Source organism: Moschus berezovskii, chromosome 6 (assembly GCF_049115385.1).
Source record: "Moschus berezovskii isolate FMDL1 chromosome 6, NW_MosBer_1.0, whole genome shotgun sequence".
Lineage (NCBI taxonomy): Eukaryota > Metazoa > Chordata > Mammalia > Artiodactyla > Moschidae > Moschus > Moschus berezovskii.
In genome coordinates this window covers 21,852,296-21,878,772 of record NC_142465.1, presented here as the reverse complement: position 1 = coordinate 21,878,772, position 26,477 = coordinate 21,852,296, and the positions used below count along the sequence as shown (strand labels likewise).

General features: G+C 36.5%; 1 protein-coding gene across 2 annotated transcripts in view; it reads right to left on the bottom strand.

The window, feature by feature from the left end:
* TMTC3 (transmembrane O-mannosyltransferase targeting cadherins 3) overlaps nt 1–26,477 on the bottom strand; it is a 52,261-nt gene that overhangs the window by 25,242 nt on the left and 542 nt on the right. The window contains exons 1-7 of one of the 2 annotated variants that reach the window (XM_088836845.1): nt 19,000–19,835; nt 11,873–12,089; nt 8,691–8,909; nt 7,295–7,394; nt 6,977–7,092; nt 6,352–6,524; nt 74–326 (exon numbers count right to left, since the gene is read on the bottom strand). In XM_088836845.1, coding sequence (XP_088692971.1) covers nt 74–326; nt 6,352–6,524; nt 6,977–7,092; nt 7,295–7,394; nt 8,691–8,909; nt 11,873–12,070 — 1,059 coding nt within the window. In that variant the 5' untranslated portion in view covers nt 12,071–12,089; nt 19,000–19,835. Of the gene's footprint in view, nt 1–73; nt 327–6,351; nt 6,525–6,976; nt 7,093–7,294; nt 7,395–8,690; nt 8,910–11,872; nt 12,090–18,999; nt 19,836–26,477 lie in introns of those variants that run through there. The other variant, XM_055394671.2, reaches the window with a different exon arrangement.

The following is a 26,477-nucleotide window of genomic DNA, read 5'->3' as shown; positions in this document are numbered from 1 at the left end:
TTTTGAAAAACTAAAGGCACTCAATTAACAAACTGAATATAGTATTATCTGAAAATTTAAGAAACTTTCTTACCATTAAAACAGTCTTGGAGGAATTACTAGGATATCTGAGACTAAATACTCCCAAAGCTCCCAAAAAGCAAAAAAAAATAAATGTGGCAAGATTTCGAACATCTAGAAATGACTCTATCAGTGGTATTGTTCCCATGGTCCAATCACAGCAGAGTTCTGAAGGATTTAATAGAAGCCAAGCATTCACAGGAAGCAGGTAGTTAAAAGTTAGCTGCCGTGTAGGAGTTGGACTTACAGCAGCTGGGTTATCAAACCTGTATAAAGAATGAAAAAAAAAATTTACTGAAATTAAAACACTTTAAACACAAAGTTAATATATAAAAGATACAAATAATGAACAACAATAATAAAAATGGCATTTTACTTGTAATCTTGTTAAAGACATAAACTTCTTATGGATTCCTTAGATTCTTACCTGAGTTCAAATTTCTTTACCTCTAATTGAGAGGTATGATATTTATGAAGAACTGTTTGAGGGGCAAGCAGGTTACCTACTTCCAGTTTATTATGAGAATGATTCAGACAGGTATTCTATAATATTATGACATTCTGCAGAAGTGCTTTTATTAAATTATAGCTTTCTGCTTCAACATCATAAGAAAAGTTTTGTACGATTCATTGTTGTATGTGTTGTATGAATGCTTCTGAGAACACTAATTAATGTTTTCCTTTAAGAGATGTTTCTTTCATCACCAAATGCTAATGAAAATTATGTTTTCTAGAAAGAATTACTATGTTTTCTCTTGTCACAAACAGAGAAAACTAAATCACCTATGAGCTTTTTCTTTTTGACTTCTACAAAACTAAAAACCAAATTCTAGTACAGAGTAGTAACTGCACAGCCCTATGGAACATTTTATTAGTGCTCTACTCAATACAAACTTATATCCTAGTTTATATAGGCCATGATATATTATTAGTCTGTTTACTGCAAATTAAGTAAAATCATTTTTTAAAAGTACATTTAAATTAATCATTTCAGATTTTTAATTCTTTACGCTATGTTTTAAATTGTATTAACATATCTAAATTGTGTTAACATATAGTTGTTTAAATCTTCCCTGGTGGCTCAGATGGTAAAGAATTCGCCTACAAGGTAGGTCCAATCCCTGGGTCAGGAAGATCCCCTGGAGAAGGGAATGGCCACCCACTCCCGAATTCTTGCCTGAATTCCATGGACAGAAGGAGCCTGTGAGCTACAGCGCATGGGGTCACAAAGAGTTGGTCACGACTGAGTATTTCCGTCCTCTACTACAGTTGCTTAAAAACCCAATTCTCATTTTAAAATGAGTAAGTCAGGAAAAATCAACCTCTATCACTTATTTGACTTGGTCTTCTTAAAAATATCAACTGGTTGAGAAAAATGAATTATTATTTGAACAAGTAATATTTTCTAAACTTCCATGCTGTGCTAAGTCACTTCAGTCATGTCCGACTCTTTGCAACCCTATGGACTGTAGCCCTCCAGGCTCCCCTGTACGCAAGAATACTGGAGTGGGTAGCCAATCCCTTCTCCAAAACTTTCATACTTCAATATATACATGTATAAAAAATACTAAATCTTGAAAGTCAGGATTTGAATTCTCAACATGACTAACAAAACTGAACACAAAACCTTTTCCTATCATCCACTTTTCAGAGTTCATTTAGAAAAATTAACTATTTAAGATAAATTATTTGATAATCGAACTTAAGTCAAAGAATACATGTCAAAGCAAGTCTAATCATCAACCTCATAGGATAACAGAATAAAATTTATATAACACAAATACATATACACACATTTAAAAATGCTTATATTTGGAAAATACAGTGTTAAATATAATATACTCCATATACCCATCTACATATATATACAAAAATAAATACATTCACACCTATAAGGCACATTTTCATATTATAGAACTAGAGATGTAAAAAAGTTGATTCAAATTCCCTAAAACAAATGATAAACAGGAAACATTAAGACTAAGGAGTGAAGAAGGAAATACAAAATATCTATCTACAATTCAATCTATTTTCCACACTATTATGCTTAAATGAGGTTTTAGTTTAGCATGGCTAGACTCAGAAGTAAAAATTCTGGAAGTAAAAAATAAATATTCTTTATAGAAAAAATGCTATTAAGGATAATTATACAATGGAATATTACTCAGACATAAAATAATGCCATTTACACCAACATGGACAGACCTAGAGATTATAATATTTGGTGAAGTAAATTAGGTAAAGAAAAACAAATATCATATGATATCACTTATATGTGGCATCTAAAAGATGATACAAATGAACTTATTTACTAAACAGAAACAGACTCACAGACATAGAAAACAAATATATGACTACCAAAGGGGAAAAGGTTAGGGAGGGATAAATTAGGAGCTTGTATTTAACAGATATACCTTACTATATATAAAAGAGATAAACAAGGTCCTATTGCATAGCAAAGGGAACTATATTCAGTATCTTGTAATAACCTATAATGGAAAAAAATTGGGATTTTGTTTAAAAAAAAGTTCTTGCATGTAATGCCAGTACTTGAATAAAACTATAAATAGGCAACTTTATAAATTTTCTTTTAAACTTTGGATGAGTGAAGTGAAACGGAAAAATGCTATGAGAGCAGGAAAAAAAAGATAAAAATGTTAAAATTCAGTATAACTTTTGCTTCTAGCCTTAAACAAATAAAAAAAATGGAAAATTAAAACTTCCTTTAACATTCTAAGCATTAAGCAAAGAAGGACAATGACGACTGATAAGAAAAAAAAAACAAAACCAAAAAACAGATGGGGGAGCCCTAGCTAAAGAGTTTAGAACTTTGACAGAATTTTTAGTCTATGCAGCAGCAAGAGAGAATCTGAGTGGAGACCATTTGTATCCCTAAATTGAGAAGATGAAGCTGGGAGCCCTAGAAGTCCAGCGGGGTTAGAATTAGCAGGCAGAATACCAGGGAGAAGAAAACTGTTGAGAAAGAGAACTTATATCTGTAAAGGATCTCTCTCCAGTTTTCAGTACTAATGAGAACTGATCAGCATATATATACAAAGAAATACCTAAGGAGAGTATACTGGGTTGATGTCTGTCTCCTCAAAGTTTATGTCTACCCAAAACCCCAGGGTGTGACTTTATTAACAAGAAGGTTTTTGTCAATGCAGTTATAGTTAAGATGAGGTCACAGTGGACTAAGGGTGGGCCCACTATCTAATGAGGGCACGGTGACCCACTCTATAACTCTTCCCTGAAGAATCCCCATGGAGCCTGGCAGGCTGTAGCCTATGGGGTCGCAAAGAGTCGGACATGAAAGCATGACTAAGCACAGCACAGCACCGTCTAATGACTGATGTTCTTATACAAGGAAGAGAAAATACAGAGAAACACACACGGGAAAAGGCCAGGTAAAGATGGAGCAGATTACAGTGACGTAGCAACATGCCAAGGAATGTCAAAGATTGCCAGCAATTGCCAGAAACTAGGAAAGAGGCATAGACCAGATTCTTTCACAGAGCCTTCAGAAGGAACCGTGCCTGACACCTCGATTTTTGGACTCTGGCCTCCAGCACTGTGAGAGAATAAATTCCTGCTCTTTAAGCCACTCAGTTTCTGGTAAATTGTTACAGCAGGTCTAGGAAAATACAGTTTGGAAAGTACCTTCTGAAAGGATCAGATAAAAACACAACTAGGAACAGTTCTTCAGCAGCCAGAGTGGAAATCCTCGTAACACAAAGTCTATCAAGTAGAGAAGTCAGAAGGGTCTTGTGTCAGCAAGGGAGCAAAATTAGCCCTATCCTAAATGTTGCTATGCTTCCCAGGTGGCTCAGTGGTAAGAATCCTCCTGCCAATGCAGATGTGGGTTCAATCCTTGGATAGGGAAGATACCCTGGAGAAGGAAGTGGTAACTCACTCCAGGATTCTGGCCTGAAAATCCCATGGACAGAGGAGGCTGGCAGGCTACAGTCCATGGGGTTGCAAAAAGTCGGACACGACTTAGCTATTAAACAACAACAAACACTGCTATGGTCTCCTAAAACAAAGCTTAAAAGCAAACTTGAAGACGAAACATTTTTCAAATAACTTACATGCATCTGAGAATAATGCTCTGCAATATTTATAGGACTACATTAGGTAAAATCAGATATAGTACCTATGAGAAAAACTACCAAGCATGTGAAGAGGTAGAAAAATACAATCCATGAGGAGAAAAATTATTCAATCTAAACTGACCAAGAAATTACACAGATGATAAAATCAGTGGAAAAGGACATTAAAGTCCTAAAACAGAAAAATGGAATACATACACACACGCATAAAGCTCAAACAGAACTCAAACAGAGATGAAAATGTCTGAGATGAAAAATATATATAAAAAAAAATTAAGGACAGATTAGACCTGCAGAAAAAAATTAGTAAGCTTGAAGCTACAATGGAAGAAATTATCCAAAATGAAAATGGGAAAAATAGCTTTGGAGGGAAGAGGAATAAATACAGAGTAACAGTATTACTTCAATAAGCCTAAAATACTTGTAATTGGTGTCCCAGAGGAAGAAGGGAGAGGAAAGAAAAAATATTTCAAGAAGTTTATAACTGAAACAATTCTAAAATGTATATGAAGTAAGACTTACATATTCTAAAAAGCTAAATTAACCTAAGCACAAGAAACATGAAGATAAAACATGTGTATGTATAAGATTCATTATGTTGTACACTAATACAATGCTATATGTCAATTATGTCTCAATTAAAAAATACAGAGAAGTAAAACAACGATCAAGAGAAACTATTAAAAGGATTGAAAAAGAAAAAAAAAGACATACTACATGCAGAAACATAAAGATAAGCATGAATAGATTTTCCGTTTAACATAACACAAGCCATAGAATATAGAGTAGTATTTTTTAGTGAATGAAAACCAGCATTGTAGAATTCTACACTCAAGGAAAATATCTTTCAAAAACAAAGGTAAAATAAAGGTATTATATATACAAAAGCTTAAAGAATTCATCACCAGCGCAGTCCTACATGTCAAGAAATGTCAAAGAAACTCCTTTAGTCACAAGGAAAAATGGTACCAGATGAAAATCTTGATCTAACAAAGGAAGAACACTAGAAATGGTAACTCTACAGTGTAAAACAAAATTTTTTAAAAATTTAATCTCTTCCAAAGATAACAGTTTAAAGTAAAAATTCACGATATATTGTGGGATTTATAATGTATACTCAATAAAAACATACGCAAATAGCACAAAGGCTATGTTATTGTTTAAAATGTTTATATATAAACTTATTTATTGTATATGTATTTGTACTATATATACTGACATTTATAATTTATATACATACAATTATAATATTCCTTAAAGATAAAGTGTGATAAACAAATGATGAAAACCAAAAAATACCCTAAAGCAATCACTAAAAATACACAGCAAAGACTTATAGCTAATAAGCCAACAAGGAGATAAGAATGGAGTAATACAAAATATTCAGTTAAAAACAGAGAAAAAAATGGAACAAAGAACAGATGAGACAAAAAGAAAACAATTAGCAAGATGTTAGATTTACAACAAACTGTATCAGAACTCACCATTTAAAAGACGGATTATCTGACCAAACAAAAAAGGAAGACCCAACTATATGTAGCCTATAAAAAATCTACTTTAAACATAAAGATATAGATAGAATTAAGAGGTAAAGAGATGAAAAAAGATAAACCATTTATCACTAACAAAAGACAGCTGGAGTAGTTATATTAATATAAGGAAAAGTGAATTTCTTAGTAAGGACTATTACCAGGGATAAAGAAGCTCATATAATAAAGAGAAAAGGATCAATTCATCACGAGGACATCAAAATCCAAAATACTGATATACTTTATTGTAGAGTTTTACAATAAATACACGAAGCAAAAATGACAGAACTGAGGAGAAATAGACAAATCAGTCAGTTTGTAACTCTGATTAGTTACAGACAAGAGATTTCAACATCCTTTTCTCAATAATTAATAGAACAAGTAGACAAAAATGACTAAGGATATGGAAGACTTAACACTTAACCAATTGGGGGGTCATTATCTTGACTGATGCTTCCATGAGTGTACACGTATGTCAAAACCTATTAATCTGAATATGAGGATTCTTAAAAGTATAAATTATAACTCAATAAAGCTGTTAAAAAACCTTAATGCAAATCAAAGACTTTCTGGAACACTTGCAATCACTTCAAACTCAAAGTTAAAAAAAAAAAAAAAAAAGGAAAAAAACAAAAAGAAACAGAATTTCATACCTGGTGAACACTGGAAGTTGCGACTGAATAATCTGGACTCTAATCACAACAAGTAACAGTGTACTGAACATCAAAACAATGAGTTTTATTAGTGTCTGCAGCATAGAAAATGGAATACTACCCTTTCCACGAAGAAACTGTCCAGCAGTAGTACATAACAATGGCAAAGTATACTAGAAAAAGAAAAAAAAATTTAAGTAAAAAATAACAATTTACTGTAACGTTTTCAACAACTGTACTTTGTAATTGCAAGATTAAATAAACATTGACTATAATTATAAAATCAACATGGAACTGGTGGAACTGATAATGAATAAAACTGAGCCCAACAGTCTTATCCAGTAATGAATTATACTATACAGTATTACTGGGTGCTCTCCCAAACTGCACAATAGTTCCTTTATTGAAACTTAAAAATCTGTCCTTAAAAAACTGAAGGTGTAATATAAAATGTTACATAATATTCAGTGGATGTGAAGGCAAAAAGCACTTGTTTTTCACAAATTTTTGCTAAATATTATTGGTAAAGCAATTTATATGATGATACATTTAGAAAATAAATTCATTAGAATCTCATTCAAATAGTATAAAAGAGAGCGACAAGGAAATTTATATTTCTCCTTACCCCTTGGGCAATAAATACTTCATATACACAGCAAATTCCCACAACAGTTATTCCTTGTTCTTTACATAGAGTTGCAACAGCCACTAAAAAAACTGTCAATGCAATTGGAGTCCACACTACAATTCAGGAACAGAAAAATATAAAAAAACACAAAAACAATTTTATAATATCATAAAAGAATAAGACAACAATTAGATATTACTGAAAAACTTCAAATGTTGTAAGCAATTTTTGCTTTATATATTCAAACAATACACTAATATATAATTTGATTTAGTTTTACAGCTAAAGGAAAAATACTGAATATTAGACATTTACCTATGGAATTATCTGGTCCTTTTGATTTAGTATATGACAAAAATGCAGCTAGAAAAAAGATAGATGACAGAAGTTCTGCTCTTCCTACAACACCTGTTACCTAGAAAGGGAAAGGCAGGGGGGTCCATATTAATGAAAAGCATTTTGAAATTTTAACCATATATAATTGCAACAGCAGTTTAATTAGAAATTAAGCTGCTGTAAATTTTCAAGTGCACATTTCTATTTTATAGGCATTCCTTGAGTGCCCTCACGTGGTGAATTTGTGTCTTACATAAAAATATCAATAACTATAATAACTTATAATCAGTAACTATAATAGCTTTTATTATTTTAACTACCAATAATTATAGACTCTGAGGAAGTTGCAGAAATAGTAGAGGGAGGTCCTGTTTACCCTTTACCCAGCTTCCTTCAATAGTAACATCTTACACAATTATATAGTATACCATCTAGACTTAGTTCTAAAATTTTTTTATAATACAAGTGTTCTTAATAAACACAATACATCGTATCTCACAAATAAAACCTGAGAAGTTTAAAAAGACAATACACTTTAAAATATCCTTTTATACTCAAAAAATTTAAATATAAAATCCCCCCAAACTCCCTTTAAAGTATTTTGAACTCACTATAAAACTTAAAACAACCTATCATTTTTGTAGATGTATAGAAAAATGTTCAGTTAGATACCAAAAGGTTCAGGATATTGGGAGAGACACACAACGCCCCTGCAACACATAAACACAACTCTGCAGAGTTTAAACATACAGACTATTGTTTCAAACTAAAAGCTTGTAAAAAAACAACTGAAAATAATAGAGTCCTCCTTGCTCTGCTGAGAGGTAATTTTGGAGTCACCAGATTACCGAATTAAGTAAGGTTATAATTTGAATATGTGTTGGTCATAAGCATACTAGCAATAGTAGAGACAGCGCACAATTTTTAAACACATGGTAATAAATAATATGAAATTACTAAGCATCATTTGTTAGAATGTCTGCTTATGTTTGCATGTATTTTGATACATTTTCATGCCTTACATAAGTTTCTCTTATTAATTTCTGTCCTTTGAAACACAAAGCCAAGTTGACAAATACTTAAAATCTTTATTCACAAAAAAAATTAGCAAAGAAAACAACTTTATTCATTTATATTTTACATTGCTAAAGTTGAATAATTACACATTAAATAAATGGTTATGTTTCAAAAATTGTTTTAAATTGAAAAATTTTACACAATAGGAAAGCTACATCCTGTGCACTAGGAAGGTAAGATACTGTACCAACTTAAGGAGTCTTTGAATACTTGAAGTCATGGTTAATTTTTTTTCCTTCAAAACATATACCATTATAGTCATGTGTAGGAATAATGCAAAAAATAAAATTTTACTTACTGCTTCTGTGTGTATTGGGTGCACTGCAAAAAGTAAAGAGGCAATCATACCACTCTGGTTATTCAGAAAAAGTCTGCAGACTTTAAGAAATATCACACTAACCACAGCATGAAAAATCATATTTAGGAGATGATATGACATCGGTGTTAGTTCGCTGAACAGATAATTTATGCGAAATGTCAATACTGTTAAGGGACGGTAAGACTTGTGGCTTCTCTCCTATAAGGAAAAAAACAATCATTGATTATTAAAGTATCCTGGTTCTTCTGGACACATAAACTAATCACTGCTTTTACTACTAAAGAATCTACATTTACCAGAGAAGGAACAATAAAATAATGAAAAGTCTCAAGAATAACACAAATATAAAAGATAGCTTTATGTGTTTGTGTGTATGTGTTTTCCTATTTTCTTTGTCCAAAAACAAGGCAATTTCCTCTTTGATATATAGTTGAGTTCAGTTGCTCAGTCGTGTCTGACTGCAACTCCATGGACTGCAGCATACCAGGCTTCCCTGCCCATCACCTACCCCTGAAGCTTGCTCAAACTCATATCCATTGAGTTGGTGATGCCATATATATATATATATATATATATGTATCAGTATACACACACACACACATATATACACATACATACACTGATATATAGTAACCAAAGAATAGAAGAAAAACATTTGACTACTAATTCCTCTTCAATACACAGATTAAGAAAATAGGATAATAGTGGCATTAATCAAATTATAGTACAGGATTTCCCTCCGAAGCCTGTTTCCCAAACTATTACCAAAAACCTTTCATGTAACTGCTGGCTAGATTTTCAAAAGGAAACATAAGAATAGAATGATTACCCAGTGACAATGACTTTTTTAAATAACAATAACTCAAAAAGGTTGTCTAGTTGTCTTATGAAAAAATACCTCCATAATGTATAAACTTGAATATATTAAACCAAAAATTCCGAAGTACTACACAGGGAGTGATATAAGAGAAAAACTTTCTTAAGGAAAAGACACCTTTGCTATTGTAGTCTCTACTTGTAGTAGATCAAATTTTATGTTAGGTACTAAATTTCTTTATAAACTAAAAGTTACATTTAACAAGAAATATTTTTATTCTAAGACAAAATCAAAGCAGATTAAGAATAAAACACACAAGTTAAAAACATACAAAATATTATCCTAGTCATTTTTTTGTAATTTTATATAAAGGCATCCACACTCACATTCTTGCTCTCCTACCTCTACCATATTTCACTATAATCCTGTTTTATAACTATAGACTTAAGCCTGCTCATCCCCACTAGGGAACACTGGGAAGCACAAGAACCACACATTTCCCATTTTGAAATTAAGAGCATTTTAATATCTCTGACTGTACTGACTACATACAGCATGAGTGGCACCTACCTTGAATGTTTTTCTCTTTCTTGCCTAATTCCTATACATCCTTCAGATTTCACTTCAAACATACAGAAATGTTTTTAAGGCAATGTATTGAACTGAAATCACTTATAGCAGAAAGCACCTTTAAGGTCAAAATCTAATGTCATGATTAAAATCACAGTAGATACTAGCATAATTTGGGGACAGAGGGTATGGGTACAGGGGAATGAATTATGTAGAAAATAATGTAGTAATTATCAAGAAAATAATATCATGACAGGACCATATTTTCCCCTTGTTATCAAAAGACATTTCTTCTAAAGGCTAGAACTGGGTAAGAACAGAAAGGCTGCAGGAAAATAAATAACCTGCTTTTTTAGTAAGAAAAAAAATACTTGCAACTAAAAGAATGAAACATTCCACACCCCTTCTTGAGACGTTTCCAGGGTTGGAGAATTCAGAAAGGGGCCATGAATGACAAATGACAAAGAGTGTTACACGCTATGTTTCAACAACTATGCGCCATATATTACAGACAGATTACTTAATTAATCCTCAAAGCTTATTCTTTTAAAGATCAGGAAAACACCTCATCACCTAAAAGCTGTGCTCCCACCTACTTCACACAGCTTTTATATCACACAACTAAAATCAGAATGAGAGTATATGATTCTCAGCTGACAGGTGTTTGGTCCTTAACAGTTTAACACCGACCTTCAAAATAGTTACTAGCAAAGTAAAAATACCTTCATAAAAACAACCTAAACTTCTGGGTTTTCAGTATAAAATCAAAATAATTATTAGATATGAGATATGGCACAAATTAAAATTTTTAATAAATCATTTTTTCTGCAGAAAAATAATTAATAAGTGTACTTTGCATTTTCACTCAATCTGTAATGAAGCTATATTATTTTTAAATGGTTAATGCTTAGTCACTCAGTTGTGTCCGACTCTTTGCAACCCCATGGACTGTAACCTGCTGTGCTCCTCTGTCCATGGGGATTCTCCAGACAAGAATATTGGAGTGGTTTGCCATGCCCTCCTCCAGAGATCCTCCCAACTGAAGGATCGATCCCAGGTCTCCCACATTGCAGGCGGATTCTTTACCAATTGAGCCACTAGGGAAGTCCTTTTAAATGGTTAAATATACCAAAAACAGTTATCTCCTTTGCTTGACTCATAAGAAAGAAAAAAGAAATGAAGTCAGTTAGCAAGAAATAGATATGTATTGCCCTTATTGTCAGAGAAGGCAATGGCAACCCACTCCTGTACTCGTGCCTGGAAAATCCCACGGATGGAGGAGCCTGGTAGGCTGCAGTTCATGCGGTCGCTAAGAGTCGGACACGACTGAGCGACTTCACTTTCACTTTTCACTTTCATGCACTGGAGGAGGAAATGGCAACCCACTCCAGTGTTCTTGCCTGGAGAATCCCAGGGACAGTGGAGCCTGGTGGGCTGCCATCTATGGGGTCGCACAGAGTTGGACACAACTGAAGCAACTTAGCAGCAGCAGCAGCCCTTATTGTTCTCCTAATACATTTGGTTTTTACACACATGTATTAGTTTTAAAACATTCAAGCCAAGGTACACAATCAAGGAAAGTATCAGGTACTACTTTAAAAAAGATAATCATGTTTTCCACTTCCTATCTAATTTATTACAAATATTCATGTCTTATATGAAATTTCTGAGGAAAAACTCTATAATTGTTATGATGACAATGTAGATAAAATATAAGTACTAAACTGCTAAAACATTTTAAAATCTGAGATACATATAAGTAATTCATACTTACTTCAGACATAGGTGTCCCCCAGAAATCATTCTGAAATAAAGTTTTTAAAGGTGTAGATGGATGCAGGTCTTTATTATCCAGTATTGCTGAAACATCGTCAAAAACAAAACCACAAAACAGGCTGTTCCAATAGCAAACAGCAACCACACCAACTATTAAGGTTATTTCTTTGAGGTTAATATCAGCCATCTTTTCCATAAGCACTTGTGGACAGGATCTGGGGAAAAGAACATGAAGATAAAATGAAACAGTGAAGTTGCTCAGTCGTGTGCGACTCCTTGCAATCCGATGGACTGTAGCCTACTAGGCTCCTTCATCCATGGAATTTTCCAAGCAAGAGTACTGGAGTGGGTTGCCATTTTCTTCTCCAGGGGGGTCTTCTTGACCCAGGGATCGAACCCAGGTCTCCTGCATTGCAGGTGTATGCTTTACCCTCTGAGGCAGGAGGGAAGCCCAAAATGAATGAAATAAACAACATTTAAAAAAAAATAAGTACAGTTTTAATAGAAGGATAATAAGTAAAATGAAGACAGAATGTGAATTCTAACAGAGAATTAATTCTTTAAAACTCAGTTCAAAAACCATCCACCTAAGAAGCATTAGTTGACCACCTCTCCATATTCCAAAGGTAGAAGGAGATGGCAACCCACTGCAGTACTCTTGTCTGGAAAATTCCATGGACGGAGGAGCCTGGCGGGCTACAGTCCATGGAGCTACAAAGAGTCGGACAGGACAGAGCAACTTCACTCACTCACTCTCTTTCATGTGTGTTTTCATACCTCTGTTACAGCTCTTTATCACATCAATCAATCTTTAAGCCGATCTCTTTAGCTAACTAGATAGCTAACTTCTTCAGCTGTCACAGGTCAGGTTACCTGGGAAACAAAGATAACTAAAGAAAACCTGGTATGATATGTCCCAGCAGGATCTAAATGAATTCCTGTGGGAAAACAAATACATACTTAAGACACTGATCGTGGGTTTTCTAAAATGTAGATAATCTCATGTTTTAGTACCTTATGAATCTAAAGATCAACTATTACTTAAATCAAGAGCCCAAAATTGTAGCCTGAAGCCTTGCTCAGATTGATCAAGTCTTTTTAAAATGTCTGTCTGAATGCCTTTAAGCTCACTGTATACTAGCCAGTTTACTACAGTTCCATTATCTTTCACTGAGATTGAGTTATTCGATGGATTTATGTTATCTGCTTGGCCCCTGGGGTACAGAAGCAGTTTATGATCCAAACATAAACCATGGTTTTTCTTTTTCCCAAAGTAACAAAAGCCTTTTATCTACAAACTGGCCTTCATTCATACACAACAATGCATAATTTAAGTCACTGCTTTAGAAAGAATCCAGTGAAAGAATGTTTATAGAGGAGAAAGAACTGTATGAACTGGAGGTTACTGAAGAAACCACCTTATTATAAAAATAAGGATGCTGATGATTTACTTTTTTAGCTTGAGTAGTGTCATTAGCCGGAGAAGGCAATGGCAAGCCACTCCAGTACTCTTGCCTAGAAAATCCCATGGATGGAGGAGCCTGGTAGGCTGCAGTCCGTGGGGTCGCTAAGGGTCGGACATGACTGAGCGACTTCACTTTCACTTTTCACTTTCCACTTTCACACATTGGAGAAGGAAATGGCAACCCACTCCAGTGTTCTTGCCTGGAGAATCCCAGGGACGGGGGAGCCTGGTGGGCTTCCGTCTATGGGGTCACACAGAGTCAAACACGACTGAAGTGACTTAGCAGCAGCAGCAGCAGCAGTAGCAGTGTCATTAGCATAACTTTAGTTTATCACTTGTGGAGGGAAGAATAAGGCCCTCCCCAAATATGTAAACCATCTTAACCTGTGAATATGTTACCTTACATAGCAAAACAGACTTGACAGGTGCAACTAAATTTAGGATTTTGAGATGAGGAAATTATCCTGGACCATCTAGGTGGACCAATTCAATGAAAAGAAACCTCACAAGTGAATGAGGGACACAGGAGAGTAAAAAAAAAAAAGCAGAGGTCAGAGTGATGTGATGGTTAGCTGGGGGCCACAAGTACAATGGCAGAGCTGGAACAGGCAAAGAAACACATTATTCATTAAAGTTCCTCAAAAGACTAGAGCTCCGTTGAGGATTTCTGACTTCTAGAACTGTAAAGTAATAAATCTGTTATTTTAAGCTAACATATTTGTGGCATGTGTTACAGTAGGTACAGGAAATTAATGTATCATTCACAGAGCCAGAAGATCTGGAACCTGAGATAAATCTGTAGGAGTTCTGGTCAGATCAGAGAAGAAAAACAAGAGACTTCAAATCAGAAGTTAAGATTTGTATAAAAATGCATACACAAGAGCCTATGAGAAGGTATTAAATTATTTTAGAGTTAAGAAAACTTTAGAACACATTAAACTTTTTAAGTGCTGCATGCAATATGCCAGCAAATTTGGAAAACTCAGCAGAGGCCAGAGGACTGGAAAAGGTCAGTTTTCATTCCAATCCCAAAGAAAGGCAATGCCAAAGAATGCTCAAACTATTGCACCATTGCACTCATCACACACACTAGCAAAGTAATGCTCAAAATTCTCCAAGCCAGGCTTCAAAAGTACATGAACTGTAAACTTCCAGATATTCAAGCTGGATGTAGAAAAGGCAGAGGAAATAGAGATCAAATTGCCAACATCCTCTGGATCATCGAAAAAGCAAGAGTTCCAGAAAAACATCTACTTCTGCTTTATTGACTATGCCAAAGCCTTTTGACTATATGGACCACAAGAAACTGAAAAGTTCTTCAAGAGATGGGAATACCAGACCACCTGACCTGCCTCTTGAGAAATCTGTATGCAGGTCATGAAACAACAGTTAGAACAGGACATGGAACAGACTGTTTCCAAATCAGGAAAGGAGTACGTCAAGACTGTATATTGTCACCCTGTTTATTTAACTTGTATGCAGAGTACATCATGGGAAACACTGGGCTGGATGAAGCACAAGCTGGAATCAAGATTGCCAAGAGAAATACCAACAACCTCAAATATGCAAATGACACCACACTTAGGGCAGAAACTGAAGAACTAAAGAGACTCTTGATGAAAGTGAAGGAGGAGAGTGAAAAAGTCGGCTTAAAACTCAACGTTCAGAAAACTATGACCATGGCATCTGGTCCCATCACTTCATGGCGAATAGATGGGTAAACAATGGAAACAGTGACAGACTTTTATTTGGGGGGGCTCCAAAATCACTGCAGATGGTGACTGCAGCCATGAAATTAAAAGACACTTCCTCCTTGGAAGGAAAGTTATGACCAACCTAAACAGTTTATTAAAAAGTAGAGACATTACCTTGCCAACAAAGGTCTGTCTAGTCAAAGCTATGGTTTTTCCAGTAGTCATGTATGGATGTGAGAGTTTGACTACAAAGAAAGTTGAGCCCCGAAAAATTGATGCTTTTGAACTGTGGCATTGGAGAAGATTCTGAGAGTACTTTGGCCTGCAAGGAGATCCAACCAGTCCATCCTAAAAAAAATCAGTCCTGAATATTCACTGGAAGGACTGATGTTGAAGCTGAAACTCCAATACTTTGGCCACCTGATGTGAAGAGCTGACTCACTGGAAAAAACCCTGATACTGGGAAAGATTGAAGGCGAGAGGAGAAGGGGACGACTGAGGATGAGATGGTTGGATGGCATCACTGACTCAATGGACATGAGTTTCAGTAAACTCCAGGAGTCGGTGATTGACAGTGAGGCCTGGAGTGCTGCAGTCCATGGGGTCGCAAAGAGTTGGACACAATTAAGGGACTGAACTGACTGACTGACACCTTTTAAAGACATGCTAAATTGAAATCAGCAAATCAGAAAGGTAATTAGCTATACCTTTTGGAGATGTATAGTAAAATTATCGAAGGGTTTATCTTGAATCCAAAAGCAATTTAGCATATCTAAACGGTATGGACTTGTAAACACCTATTATCATGACAAAGTAGACACTGCTTATTTAAAGACTGGAGTTCAGTTCAGTCCCTCAGTCGTGTCCGATTCTTTGCGACCTCATGAATCACAGCACGCCAGGCCTCCCTGTCCATCACCAACTCCCGGAGTTCACTCAAATTCATGTCCATTGAGTCGGTGATGACATCCAGCCATCTCATTCTCTGTCGTCCCCGTCTCCTCCCGCCCCCAAACCCTCCCAGCATCAGAGTCTTTTCCAGTGAGTCAACTCGTCACATGAAGTGGCCAAATATTGGAGTTTCAGCCTCAGCATCAGTCCTTCCAATGAACACCCAGAACTGATCTCCTTTAGAATGGACTGGTTGGATCTTCTTGCAGTCCAAGGGACTCTCAAGAGTCTTCTCCAACTCCATAGTTCAAAAGCATCAATTCTTCGGCAATCAGCTTTCTTCACAGTCCAACTCTCACATCCATACATGACCACGGGAAAAACCATAGCCTTGACTAGACGGACCTTGGTTGGCAAAGTAATGTCTCTGCTATTTAATATGCTGTCTAGGTTGGTTATAACTTTCCTTCCAAGGAGGAAGCGTCTTTTAATTTCATGGCTGCAATCAGCATCCGCAGTGATTTTGGAGCCCAAAAAATAAAGTCTGACACTGTTTCCACTGTTTCCCCATCTATTTCACATGAAGTGATGGCACCAGATGCCATGATCTTAGTTTTCTGAACGTTGAGCTTCAAGACAAGTTTTTCACTCTCCTCTTCCACTTTCATCAAGAGGCTTTTTAGTTCCTCTTCACTTTCTGCCATAAGGGTGGTATCATCTGCATATCTAAGGTTATTGATATTTCTCCCGGCAATCTTGATTCCAGCTTGTGCTTCTTCCAGCCCAGCGTTCCTCATGATGTACTCTGCATACAAGTTTAATAAGCAGGGTGATCATATACAACCTTGACGTACTCCTTTTCCTATTTGGAACCAGTCTGTTGTTCCATGTCCAGTTCCAACTGGTGCTTCCTGACCTGCATACAGGTTTCTGTAGCCATCATGGTCAACAAAAGAGTCTGAAATGCAGTACTTGGATGAAATCTCAGAAATGACAGAATGATCTCTGTTCGTTTCCAAGGCAAACCATTCAATATTACAGTAATCCAAGCCTACCCCCCAACCGGTAACGCTGAAGAAGCTGAAGTTGAATGGTTCTATGAAGACCTACAAGACCTTTTAGAACTAACACCCAAAAAAGATGTCTTTTTCATTATAGGGGACTGGAATGCTAAAGTAGGAAGTCAAGAAACACCTGGAGTAACAGGCAAATTTGGCTTTGGAGCACGGAATGAGGCAGAGCAAAGGCTAATAGAGTTTTGCCAAGAGAACGCAATGGTCATAGCAAACACCCTCTTTCAACAACATAAGAGAAGACTCTACACATGGACATCACCAGATGGTCAACACCGAAATCAGATTGATTATATTCTTTGCAGCCAAAGATGGAGAAGCTCTATACAGTTAGCAAAAACAAGACCAGGAGCTGACTGTGGCTCAGATCATGAATTCCTTATGATTATACAGTGGAAGTGAGAAATAGATTTAAGGGGCTAGATCTGATAGAGTGCCTGATGAACTATGGACGGAGGTTCGTGACATTGTACAGGAGACAGGGACCAAGACCATCTCCATGGAAAAGAAATGCAAAAAGTAAAATGGCTGTCTGAGGAGGCCTTACAAATAGCTGTGAAAAGAAGAGAAGCGAAAAGCAAAGGAAAACAGGAAAGATATAAGCATCTGAATGCAGAGTTCCAAAGAATAGCAAGGAGAGATAAGAAAGCCTTCCTCAGCGATCAATGCAAAGAAATAGAGGAAAACAACAGAACAGGAAAGACAAGAGATCTCTTCAAGAAAATTAGAGATACCAAGGGAATATTTCATGCAAAGATGGGCTCCATAAAGGACAGAAATGGTATGGACCTAACAGAAGCAGAAGATATTAAGAAGAGGTGGCAAGAATACACAGAAGAACTGTACAAAAAAAGATCTTCACAACCCAGATAATCACGATGGTGTGATCACTGACCTAGAGCCAGACATCTTGAATGTGAAGTCAAGTGGGCTTTAGAAAGCATCACTATGAACAAAGCTAGTGGAGGTGATGGAATTCCAGTTGAGCTACTTCAAATCCTGAAAGATGATGCCGTGAAAGTGCTGCACTCAATACGCCAGCAAATTTGGAAAACTCAGTAGTGGCCACAGTACTGGAAGAGGTCCGTTTTCATTCCAACCCCAAAGAAAGGCAATGCCAAAGAATGCTCAAACTACCACACAATTGCACTCATCTCACATGCTAGTTAAGTCATGCTCAAAATTCTCCAAGCCAGGCTTCAGAAATATGTGAACCGTAAACTTCCAGATGTTCAAGCTGGTTTTAGAAAAGGCAGAGGAACCAGAGATCAAATTGCCAACACCCGCTGGATCATGGAAAAAGCAAGAGAGTTCCATAAAAACATCTATTTCTGCTTCAATGATTATGCCAAAGCCTTTGACTGTGTGGATCACAACAAACTGTGGAAAATTCTTCAAGAGATGGGAATACCAGACAACCTGACTTGCCTCTTGAGAAAGACTGGAGAGATCTGTTTAATTCCTTCTCAATCACACTAAAATAACAGGTATAACTTCTTAAAAAAGGAAGGATATAAATTCACAAGGCTAAAGACAACTGGAGAGGAGATCTCGGCACATTTTGGAAGCTGAAAAGGCAAAAGGATTCCTAAATGACCCAATAAAGCTCAGGAAAAGTGAATCCTTAACTGAAGAGGGAAAAGCTGGAAAATTTTCTGCAGCCCTTACAGCACTAATCTCCAAAACTGGTGCAAAGGAACTCAAGAAGTAGGGTGAGGAACAGATGGATTTGTTAAAGTTTAGACCGCTGTCTCCCTGAATAGAGTCAAGTAACTTTCCCTCCTACATCAAGGCAGAAGGCTGGAGAATTTCTCTCTGGAGCAGGTGAAACAGAGTGTCTGCTACTGGAGACAATAGAAAGGACACAGCGTATGGAAAATGAGGGTTAAGTTAAAAGTATCTTCTTTAGACCCTCAAGCAATCTTCTACCATTTGAACCTAGAATCCTGTACAATAGAGAGGGTACTAAAACGTTCAGAAAGAAATAAGGCAGGTTCCATACCAAAGGTTCAGTTCAGTTCAGTCGCTCAGTCGTGTCCGACTCTCTGCGACCCCATCAATCACAGCATGCCAGGCCTCCCTGTCCATCACCAACTCCCGGAGTTCACGCAAACTCATGTCCACAGAGTCGGTGTTAGAATCCAATTAAACCACTTATTTTCACCAACAACACTAGCAGCCAGAGAAAAATATCCAGAAAACAAAAAGGAAATAATGCTTCAAATTTCTGCTGGATAATCATTTCCAAATTAAAATTTTATTTTAATACAGTCTAATTTCCCAAGTAGGAAAGCAGAATAAAAATACTGTAAAACATTCAAGGTCTCAAAAACATACCTCCAACAATTCTCCTCTCAGGAAACTAATAGAAGACTTACTCCAATAACACGAGGGAGTAAACACAAAAATAGGGAAATCAGGAGACAGGGAATCAAACACAAGAGAGTGACAAAAGAAATACCCAAACTACAGCCATTCAAGCAGTAATACCCAGGCAACAATACAACAGGTCAGCAGGCTACCGGATGACAGTTTCAAGAAGATATAATTGACAGAACACTTGATGAGTTTAAACACAGAGTGAAGAATGACTTTACTTTTAAATCATGTGTGTCTCTAATTCAGAAAAACAAAACAACTCAAGATATTCACCATCAGGTACTGAAAATCAAGTCTTGTGTACGGGGTCAGAAACCTCTCAGGTCGCTGACCAGGTAACACTTGGGGTGACAAACTGCTGCCTGGCTATATGTTTTCACATAAAGAAAGTTTAAAACTAATAGAGAAAAAATAAGCAAATTAAACCAATGGTTTTAATACTTTGAAATTATATATGGGAATAATATGTATTTGACTTTTACAGTACTTACAATGTTGAAGAATATTTAATACATATACTAGAAATTCTGATATACTAGCTTCAAATCTGTAAGTTAAAATATATGTAAACTGTATGTAAAATATATAACATACATAATATTAAATTATTGACCATGCAATTTCTGGATTTAAGACTTTTAGTTGAAAAGTATAAGAATTTATAGCCAAGTTTACAAATATTTAAATTTTTATAAGACCAAAGGAGTTGCCATAGTTTTAAGTATAGTTTACTAGCTTTATAGAAGTTGTTTAAATTTTGAGAAAGTTTTGCTTGTTAGGTCAGGCATCTGAAGTCCCTGAATAAAAATGAAAATACTAAAATTATAAATGTAGCTTTAAATTAGGCAAATCAAGCTTTACATGTAGCTAAGAGCACTTAGTCCTTCCTACTTCTTGTGGTCATATTCTTCAATAGGTTAACCTGAACTTTAAATGGTACTGTCAGGAAAGCCAGATGGTAGGGTCCAATGCACAAGCACTTTTCAAGTTCTTGCATACTGCATATTTCTTTTTTTTATTATCAATCAAGCAAGGTAAACCCAGAAACAATGTGGGAGAGGTTAACAAGGTTCAAGACAATAGAATTTTTGAAGATTCTCTAAGGAAGCATATTATGAGAGAAAGGGAGGAGAGCTACTTCTCATACAGGTCCTGAGTTCAGTTCTGGAGTCATCTTGTGTTTTTTCCAAAAGAGCCACCTGCAAGGGAAGAGGTTAGGGCAAAGGGAGAGGGTTACATAAGGACAGAGAGAGGGCAGCAAGATTCACTTTACTGTAACAGTGTAACACATTCCTGTTGAATGTTAGTTGTAGGTGTGCTACAGACTGGATGTTTATGTGTCTCCCCCACCCACAAATTCATGTTAAATCCTAGTGCCCCATGTTATCTGGAGGAGGGGGCCTTGGGGAGGTGATCAGGTTATGAGCGTGGAACTTCATATTATTATAAGGGCATTAACCCTATTAATGGATTTGAGATCCCGTGCCCCTTCTGCCAAGTGAGGACACTGTGAAAAGATGCCTGCTATGAACCAGATCCTCACTAGATACTGAATCTGCTATGCCTTGATTTTGGACTTCTCAGTTTTCAGAATTGTGAGAAATTCCTATTGCTTATAAACCACCGAATCTATGGTATTCTGTTGGCAGCACAAACAGACCAAAGGGAACTTTCAGTTCTTTTCCTAGGCACAAAAGCATATTCACACAGATGCACAGTGTGAGTGGATGGAAAGACTGATTGGCTTACCAAATGAGGTGTCACTATATGCAAAGAATCCAAATGCAACTGACCACTCATAAGCACATTACGAACATAGAAAACAACGTAATTCCTTCCAAATTGTACTGAGTGTTCACTCTTCCTAATACCCCAACAATACAATCACGGAAAAAAAGAAATCTATAGGACTATTTTATGAAATATTTGTATTATATGAAACCTGGGAGTATTTAGCCTGGAGAGGAACGTCTTCTCAGCTCAGTAATTTCATGATTATATCTTCTTCAAAAGTAAAACTTCGGCTTGCATGGTCTGTCTGTATTCACACTGACTCCTACTAATCTTTCCAGTCTCCTCATGTTGAGAGAAGACGAGTGTTTGCTTGCTGCACACTGATTCCTCTCCATGAGTGTAAGGCAAAGCAAAACATTTTCTGTACACAGTAGAGACTAAATTTTTCAACACCATGCTTTATGTTAGAAACTGGAAAGTAAGTTACTATTCTTTTTCTTGATAAGGTAGCATAAAAGGGATAGAAATTACATCTAGAATGTAGATTGGTTGGTACAGAGAACAGAAGTAGCAATCATAAAAGGCAAGTCTTTCTTGTGAAGTGATTCTGGGAAGATAAAAGTGCTCATAAAACCAAAGAGATGAAAGAAGGCAAGTGCTCCTATAGTAAAACCATTTATAAAACTATCATATAAATCCCTTCTCTTGGTGAAAATTGAATGATTTAGAAAACTACACAAAGAATAATAGTGGGTTTTAGGGCTTTTCCTCAAAATTATACATAGGGAGTGACTGAACTAGAACCTGAGCTAAATTTCTTTGCCCAGTAAGGCACAAACATACTACAGTGCATTGGAGCCTAGACCTCAGTTAACTCATCTCCTACTGCATCCCCAGTGTCTAGCAGATTGAATAAGCCCGAAAACACTGTTAGAACAAGTAAAGTGTATTAAAAAGTAGAGACATCACTTTGCCTAGAAAGGTCCGAAGAGTCAAAGCTATGATCTTTCCAGTAGTCTGTACAGATGTGAGAACTGGACCATAAAGGCGGCTGAGGATCGAAGATTTTATGCTTTCTAACTGTGCTGATGAAGAAGACTCTTTGAGAGTCCCTTCGACAGCAAGGAGATCAAATCAGTCAATCCTAAAGGAAACGAACCCTGATTATTCATGGGAAGATTGATGCTAAAGCTGAAGCTCCAATACTTTGGCCACCTGATGTGAAGAGCTGACTTGCTGGGAAAGACCCTGATGCTGGGAAAGACTGAGGGCAGAAGGAGAAGGAGGTGACAGAGGATGAGATGGTTGGATGGCATCACTGACTCGATGGACATGAGTTTGAGCAAACTCTGGGAGATGGTGAAGGACAGGGAAGCCAGGCATGCTGTAGTTCATGGGGTCACAAAGAATCAGACATGGCTTAAGAGACTGAACAACAACAAAGTCATAAAAATTAAGCAAGATTTTGCATTTAATCAGTACTGCAATTGAGATGTGGGTTGTAACTTTAGTTTCATTAATTATTACAAAATTACTTTAGGTTTTCTGAACCTGTACTCGGACAGGTACCTTAAATGTGAATAAGAAAGTGAGGCGAGGTCAAGGTAGAAAAGACTAAAACAGACAGAACAAAAATAATAAATAAATAGAAAATAACAGTTGAAATAAATGAAAAAACAAGAACAAAAATCAGGTGCTGCAGTCAAAGTAACAGATTACTACTACAAAAGTGTGTAGATTTAAGCACAGTAAATCACATATGTGCTTCAGAAGCACTAGCTTTCCTCTCTGCCTTCCCCTGCTAAATTATACACCGAAAACACTAAGCATGAAGAATATTTAATTCAAATTCTTAAGTAAACAAAGTTATGTAATCAGAATACATATTTTAATGGAGACAGCAAGACAGAGAAATAAGCACAAGTATTGGTCTCCAGCATGCAAGAGAAAGCCATATATCAGTTATAAACATATCCTTTAACCAGAAAAATTTGTGTGCAATCATATTATTCGAGTCTGAGCATAGTTCTTTTTATTTTTTTCAAAAATTTTTATTAGAAAACTGAAATTTACAATGTGTTTATATCACTCACTGAGTACATGGCATTTAAAAACAACATCATTACAGAAAGATAACAAAAATACAAAGTCTTAAAACCTACAGGATATGGAAAACATTATCGACCGAGGCCTTAAATGTAGTAGACTTTACGTAAAAAGGAAAAGCAATGACTATACATGTATACAACCAGTTTAAAAAGTTAGCAAAATAAACAGAATAATCATAAAAAAATAAAGCAACTAATATATACCAGGTATTAATGCAATAAAAATAAAGATAAAAGTGAGAGTCTCAACAGAGTCAAAGCTGCCTTAAAAAGCTTCTCTAAAAAAGGAAACATCAGGTAACAATAATCAACAAGAAAAATCTTGCAAATAAACAATACTCAAAATGGGAATTACTCACAGAAGCATTAAGAATATAAATAATAGAAACAACCTTATGCCTATACATTCACTCATTATCAGAGAAATGCAAATCAAAACCACAATGAGGTATCATTTCACGCCAGTCAGAATGGCTGCTATCCAAAAGTCTACAAGCAATAAATGCTGGAGATGGTGTGGAGAAAAGGGAACCCTCTTACACTGTTGGTGGGAATGCAAACTAGTACAGCCACTATGGAGAACAGTGTGAAGATTCCTTAAAAAACTGGAAATAGAACTGCCATACGACCCAGCAACCCCACTGCTGGGCATACACACCGAGGAAACCAGAATTGAAAGAGACACGTGTACCCCAATGTTCATCGCAGCACTGTTTGTAATAGCCAGGACATGGAAGTGACCTAGATATCCATCTGCAGACCAATGGATGAGAAAGCTGTGGTACATATACACAATGGAGCAGCAACTAAAAAGAATACATTTGAATTGGTTCTAATGAAGTGGATGAAACTGGAGCCTATTGCACAGAGTGAAATAAGCCAGAAAGAAAAACACCAATACGTATAGTAACGCATATATATAGGAGAAGGCAATGGCAAGCCACTCCAGTACTCTTGCCTGGAAAATCCCACGGACAGAGGAGCCTGGCAGGCTGCAGTCCAGGGGGTCGCTATGAGTCAGACATGACTGAGCAACTTCACTTTCACACATTGGAGAAGGAAATGGCAACCCACGCCAGTGTTCTTGCCTGGAGAATCCCAGGGACAGGGGAGCCTGGTGGGCTTCTGTCTATGGGGTCACACAGAGTCGGACACGACTGAAGTGACTTAGCAGCAGCAGCAACGCATATATATATGGAATTTAGAAAGATGGTAATGATAACCCTGTATACTCAGCAGAGTTCTTAAACTCTCCAAGCCTTGGTTTCTTAGTTGGAAAATGAGAACAATATAAGCAGCTATTTCACTGAATTATTAAGAAGATTAAATGAAATAATGAATAAGCTACGGTAATCAAAACAGTTTGCAACTAGCATAAAAACAAATACACAGATTATTAGAACAGACTCAGGAGGCCAGAAATAAAAGAATCAAGAATATACAACGGGGAAAGAATAGCCTCTTTAATAAGTGGTTTTGAGAAAACAGAACCACAAGCAAAAGAATGAAACTAACCCCTGTTTTACTTCACTCACAAAAATCAACTCAAAATGGATTAAATAATTGAACATACAACCGACAACCATAATCCTTCCAGTAGAAATAGGGGATAAGCTCCCCGACATTGGTCCTGGAAATGACTTTTTGGATTTGGAACCAAAGCACAAAACAAAAAATACATGGTCCTATGTCAAACTAAAACATTTTCACATAACAAAGGAAATCCATGGAATGGAAGAACATATTTGCAAAAATAGATATGAAAACAGGTTAATGTTCTAAATAAAAACTCATACAACTCAATCACAAAAAACAAAACCTGATCCAAAAATGGCACAGGAACTTCTTCCAAAGACATATAATGGCCAACAGGTACATGAAAAGGTGCTCGTAATCACGCAAAGTCAGGAAAATGAAAATCAAAACTACAGAGTATCAATTACTTCACACCCGGTAAGAATGACTATCATCAAAAAGACAAGAGATAAGTATTGGTGGCAAAAATGTAGAGAAAAGGGAACACTTGTGTATGGCTGGTGGGAATGCAAACTGATGAAACCATCACAGAAAACAATGATACAGGTTTCTCAAAAACTTAATAACAGAACTACCATACTATCCAGCAGTTCCACTTCTGGGTATATATTCGAAGAAAACTAAATCACTCTTTGGAAGAGATATTCATTCAGCGTTACTTATAATAGCTAACCCATGGAAACAACCTAAGTATAAATGCATGGATGAACGGATAAAGAAAATGTATTAATAGTATGGACACACAATGCAATATTACTCAGACACACACAAAAAGGAATCTTACCATTTATGACATCATGACAACATGGATGGAACATGATGGCATTATGCTAAGTGAAATGTCAGAGAGATAAAGAAAAACAACTGTGATCTCGTTTATATGTGGGATCTAAAAAAAGCAAACTGACAGAAACAAAGAACAGATCTGTCAACAGGCACAAACTTTCATTTATAAGATAATTTACGGGGACATAGGGCATAGTCAAAAAAGGGTTAATGAACAGTGTTTGGCATACCATCTTTCAGTAAACGACTAGACAAAATGACCACTACTACAAATCCGATGAATGTCTCTAAATGGATCACAAAATTGTTTTTCTTATTTTCTACTGAACGGTTTGGAAAGAAATTATTTTCAAAAGTAAACTTCGGTATCAATTATAGTTAGCAAATGGAAGAAAGTGCTTAAAATGTAAAAAAGATGGAGGCACTGGTCCAAACAGCTGAAAATGTATTTGTATTTCAAGTCTACAACTTAAGAAAGTTTTCCTAGCGGCGTATCACATTCTAGAATGGCTGAGAGCAGCCCAATGGGCAAAACTTGCACAAAGAAAAGCTGCAAGCGTTTAAGAAGGCAGTTGTCAGGGAAAGCCACCCTTGGTCACCAAGCAAGTGACAGCAACAGGGCTGGTGAGTACAGAGGTGCCTTCTCTTTCTACCCCCTAGCAGTGGCCTGGGCAAGTTCTAACCTCTCCTCTCTGGAACCTTCTCTCAATCTTCAAGTCCGACAACCCGCGAAGATAATGGGGCTACAGGTAAGGCGGCAGAGGTCGGAGGATGCGGTGTCCTCTTCCCAAATCCTCACTCGCCCCCGACCAAGCTCGCGGGCCCCACTCCACTGTACAGAGACAGGCGGTGAAGTCGAAGATGCTAAAACTTCTGCCTTCTTACACAGGACACCACCCAGGGCGTCGCCAGCGAACGCCCAAGGAGAGGGCGGCGT